The 5,015-nt window shown below is 60.7% G+C and overlaps 1 protein-coding gene across 1 annotated transcript in view; it reads right to left on the reverse strand.

The window, feature by feature from the left end:
* GABRD (gamma-aminobutyric acid (GABA) A receptor, delta) overlaps nt 1-5,015 on the reverse strand; it is a 10,627-nt gene that overhangs the window by 3,353 nt on the left and 2,259 nt on the right. Inside the window, exons 2-6 of the mRNA XM_008588863.1 lie at nt 2,781-2,893; nt 2,359-2,426; nt 2,051-2,271; nt 822-904; nt 304-441 (exon numbers count right to left, since the gene is read on the reverse strand). Coding sequence (XP_008587085.1) covers nt 304-441; nt 822-904; nt 2,051-2,271; nt 2,359-2,426; nt 2,781-2,893 — 623 coding nt within the window. The remainder of the gene's footprint in view (nt 1-303; nt 442-821; nt 905-2,050; nt 2,272-2,358; nt 2,427-2,780; nt 2,894-5,015) is intronic.

The following is a 5,015-nucleotide window of genomic DNA, read 5'->3' on the forward strand; positions in this document are numbered from 1 at the left end:
GGGCAAGCTCCTAAGTCAGCGGATTCCCAGCTGTGTCCTCAGGGGCCCTCAGAGGCAGCTGGTGGCTCAGTTAAAAAGCATCAGAAACCCATGGGCCGGCCCGTGGCTCACTCGGGAGAGTGCGGTGCTGATAACACCAAGGCCACGGGTTCGGATCCCATATAGGGATGGCCGGTTCACTCATTTGGGAGAGCGTGATGCTGACAACACCAAGTCAAGGGTTAAGATCCCCTTACCGGTCACCTTTAAAAAAAAAAAGAAAGAAACCCGCTGGCTGGCAAGGAAGAGGCCACGCTGCGTTACCCGATTTGAGGTTAGTTAGCTCCGTGGTGAAGCGGTAGCTGGTGATTGTGAACTGTGCCAGCTGTAGCCTGTCTAGCCCATGGATCTGCTCCTGGTTTTCCGACCAATAGTAGACAATGTCCTCGGAAGAGTAGCCGTCTGTAGGAGAGCCCCAGGTGGGCAGCAGAGCCCGGCCTCAGCCCGCAGCCCCGAAAGAGCGGCAGTGACAGGGGCAGCTCTGGACCCCAGCCAGGAGCATCCCTTGTCTCTGGGACTGCACCTGGCACCTCCGGACAGGAGGGTGGGATGGAAGTGCTGGCAACAGTCCATAGCCCGGCCCCCCAGGCAGGGCGCTACCTGCGGGTCAAGCTGCTCCACAGCCCCTGCTCTCCCTGGCCAGACTTCCTGGTCATGGGGAAGCCCACCCCGGATGACACCCTGTCCCCTGAGCCAGGTCAGCCTGGTCCAGGACCTGGGCTGTGCAGGCCTATGATGGCCCTGCTAGAGAGGGGCCCCCACCCCATCCAGGCCCCACTCACAACTCTCCAGGTCCAGCATGCACTCCTGCTCGTCCATGGGGTACTTGGCCAGGTCCATGTCACAGGCCACCGTGGAGGTGATTCTGTCCAGACAAGCATGGCATGAGGCGAGCCCTCTCCAAGCTGGCAGTCCCTTGCCCCCAGCAGGTGGACACATCCTGGTGACAGCCCAGAAGAGCCACCTGCTCACCAGGGGCTGCCTGGGGCCCCAGCTGCCTCTCAGGCTTTGTTTGCAGGTTGGTTGGCATCTGGGTAAAAACTGAGAACTGTGGCCGACTTTGTAGATATTTGGGGGAACTGGGTTGCATTCACTCTCTTCTTCGTTCAAAATGCTTGGCTATCGGACTAAGCTGGGGGTCTCTAAGGCAGGGAGTAGCCTGAACAGCCCAGGCTCTCACCCGAGGGCCGGCTGATGGCTGCAGGGCGAACAGGCCCAGAGTGGCCAAGTGCTCTGATCTTCCAGGAGAGGCCAGACATCTGGATTCTTATGTAAACTCTCCTGATTTTTTAAATTTTGGCAACTAATTCCATTTTTAATAGTCATGTGTCTGAAAACAGCGGTCAAACAAATACATGGATGCACATGCTCACATTCGCCAAAAGGTGGGCACAACCTGAGTGTCCACCCACAGGAAACGAGCCGTGGTCCATCTGTACAAGGCACTGTTACTCGGCCTTGAAAAGAAGTGAGGCGCTGACACACTCTACAACGTGGGTGACCCTTGGAAACATGATGCTGAGTGCAAGAAGCCAGACCCAAAGGTCCATATTGCGTGTTTCTGTTTAAATGAGATGTCCAGAGCTGGTAGGTCCGTAGAGACAGAGCAGATCGGTGGGTTCCAGGGGCTTCGGGGAGGGGACTGAGAAGTGACTGCTTAATGCGAACGGTCTCCTTTTGGGGACTAAATGTCTTGGAACTACATGGAGGTGGGGTTTGCACAACGTGGTGAATGTGCTAAATGCCACCAAACTGGCTACTTTAAAATGGTTAATTTCACATTATGTGAATTTCATCTCAGTCAAAACCAAAAAGGCACCGTATTGGCCTAAAAGCCACATCTGCTGGCTCCCCAACGGTGGCCTCTGGAGTTGTTGAGCAGCCACCGGTTGCCGGGACATAACAACACCACGGTTTCTACGCGCCCCCACCCCAGCTCCCACAGACGCCTCTTGGGCTCTCTCCAGCCCTGGGTGCTCCGAGCACGATGCTGGGGCCTGTCCCCACTCACCGGATGCTGTACAGGATCACGCCATCGGGCTGCAGCCGGATGAGCTTGTTGTCCACAGTCACATCATGGAACCAGGCCGACTTGGCGTTCACGATGAAGGTGTCGGGGAGCCAAAGCTTGTCCACGAAGCGGCTGTCCAGACCCAGGGTCTCATTGGTGTGGTTGTAGGAGAGCCTGCTGTCCCTCCAGCTCTGGTGCAGAAACACGGTCATGGTGTACTCCTGTGGGGACGGGCGGGGCGGCAGTGCTGGTCAGCTCCCACGCCGCTCTGGGGCACCTGGCCCAGGGGCAGAGGCTGGGACACCTACCATGTTCACCTCCGAGATGTGGTCGATGCTGGCCACCTCGATGGCGAGTGCCACATTCACGGGGGCACCTGCAGGGCGGGACAGGCCCAAGGAGAGTGGGGCTGAGGCCAGGCCCCACCTGGCTCCAGCTAGCACCTGGGTGGCCTGCCAAGCCCAGGGATGCAGGATGGGGAGGGAATGGCTGCGGATTCTGCAGAGAGCTTGGTTCGGTGCCATCACGGCCTGAGAAGATCCACCTCCACCTGTCTCCCTGGGGTGAGGTGGGGTGGAGTGGGGTGGGGAGGAGGACCTGGCATCCAAAGTGTGATGGACTCCCCGGGGAAGAACCAGGCCTCTTCCGCCAGCCCCAAAGCCCAGCAGGGGACATGCCCACAGCTGACCCGGGGACCATTGGCCCTGCCTGCACTCACTGCTGCCCTCACCTCCAATGCCAGGTCGGAAGTTGCGGGCGTAGCCCTCCATCAAACCGTCCAGGTTGGGGAGCCAGGATATCTCCAGGTTGGAGCCCACGTAGTCCCCGATGTCATTCATTGCTCTGGGGACAGATAGGGCACCAAGGACTGAGCCTAGATCCCTTCGTGGAGACGGAGCTGTCCTGGGCACCCAGATCAGGGGCAGGTGGGGAGGACCACTGTGCAACCACTCCAGGCTGGTGCCTGTCCTGTCCTGCAGCTTGGGCCAGACACAGGGAAAGCCCCGGGAGGTCCTCGGCCTCTTGCACCTGCTGGGCTCCCTCCCCTCCCGCCTGGCTTCTGGGGAGGCTCCCTGGGTCAGGCAGAGTCCCCCAGCGTGGGCTGAGCCCCCAGGCTCCCTCAACAGCCTCCCGTGGCTTCCTCCTCAACCAACCCATGGGGGGCTGCCCCAGAGTCCCTGCCCCGGGCATCCCTCACTGAACAGGCCTCGGAGGACCCCGACAGGAACACGTGTCTCCCTGTCCACCTCTGAGGGGAAGCTGCCCCCAGAAGGTGGTTTGGGAGAGAAGTGTGGGGAAGAGGTGCTGCTGCTTTGTCCCCTCCCAGGAAGGCCCAGACCGGGCCCCAGGTGTCCCCAAGCATCCATGTGCTTCAGGAGCTTGGCCTGACACGGAGCAGCTGGGGCAGCTAATCCCACCACAGCCTGTGCTGGCTTCGCCACAGGGTGCCCCGCAAGAGACCCCAGACAGCAGCACAATGGCGGTATGTTGGGCCCCGCAGCCCAGCCCACCCTACCCTCCATCTGCTCGCCTGGACCGGGATGAACAGCACTCCCCAAATCCACGTCCACTGGGAACCTCAGAATGTGACCTTATTTGGAAATAGGGTCTTTGCAGATGTAATTAGTTAAGGGTGGATTAGGGTGGGCCCTAGATCCCATGACTGCGTCATCATAAGAACAAACAAGAGAGGCTCACGGGGAGGAGGCCATGTGAGACATAGGCAGAGATTGGAGTGACGCGGCCACAAGCCAAGGGACACCAGGAGCTTGAGAGAGGCACGGAGCAGACCCTCCCTCAGAGCCCCCAGGAGGAACCAGCCCTGCCCATAGCTTGACTTCAGACTTCTGGCCTCCGGAACTAAGGGAGAGCAAGCTGCTGTTGTTTTAACCCACCCAGTTTGTGGTACAGCGGCCCCAGGGAACTGTCCCCCCGTCCCCCTGCCCACAGGAGGAGGACAGTCCTCAGCGGTGGAGGGGCACTTCTCCTAAACCTGAGAGCAGGAAACGGAGGAGGAGGGGGGCTTGAGAATGACGCCCCTTTGCCACTCTTCAAATCCTTTCTCTTCCAAGGGGGCAGAGGAGCAGCTTCAGAGAAGACCTGGGGGTCACCCCGGGCCCCGAGTGAGGGGTCAGGATCCAAGTCAGACCCCCAGCCAGCCTATTGGTGGCCTCATGCCAATGCCCCATGCGGGGCCTGCCCTGCGTCAGCCCTGCTGCAGCCCCCACTGGGGCCGGCTGCGCCCACTCTCCCCAGGGCCACTGGTCCCCGCTCCTCTGGGCTTGCGGAGCCTCCTCCCAGCGCTCCTCCCGGCCCACCAGCTCCAGCTCCCGAGGCCCCCAGCTTCCCCAGGCCTAGGCGCCTGCACCCTCATTCCTCCGCCTGCGCCCTCCCCCCAGACGCCCACTTGGCCCTCCAGAGCCTCGGACCCTCATTCCCAAATCCTCTCTGTCCTGCCTTGAGACCCAGCCCAGCCTCGCTCAGGAAGTTGCTCCCAACCATCCATCCTCCCAGCGAGCGAGTCCGCGACCCCTTGGAGCCTGACCAGAGGACTGTGACTGAGCCATGAACACATGGCTACAGCCCAAGCCCATGCGGAGGCCCAAGTCTAGCAGGAGGGACAAAGCAAGTGGCTTCGGGTGTCACAGACGGGGAGGTCAGGAACCCCCCAACTGGGCTGTGTGAGGAGGGGGCGGCCTCCCTGAGAAAGCAGCCCTGGAGCCCAAAGGGGAAGAGCTTGAGTGTCGGGGGAGGTAGGAGGGGACAGTGAGCGTTCCTGTCATGGGCTGTGGCAGTGCGGGCTCAGTGGGGACTGCAGGTGTTGGGGGTGACTGCAGAGGGCCCTGTGCGCAGGGATGGGTCCAAGATCTCCATCTGGGTCCACACCAGGGCTCCAAACGAGAAGCCAAGTGATTAGACTCACGTTTGAAACACGCAACTCTGGTGAAACAGCGGGAGGCAGTGG

Source organism: Galeopterus variegatus, unplaced genomic scaffold (assembly GCF_000696425.1).
Source record: "Galeopterus variegatus unplaced genomic scaffold, G_variegatus-3.0.2 Scaffold5075, whole genome shotgun sequence".
Classification (NCBI taxonomy): domain Eukaryota; kingdom Metazoa; phylum Chordata; class Mammalia; order Dermoptera; family Cynocephalidae; genus Galeopterus; species Galeopterus variegatus.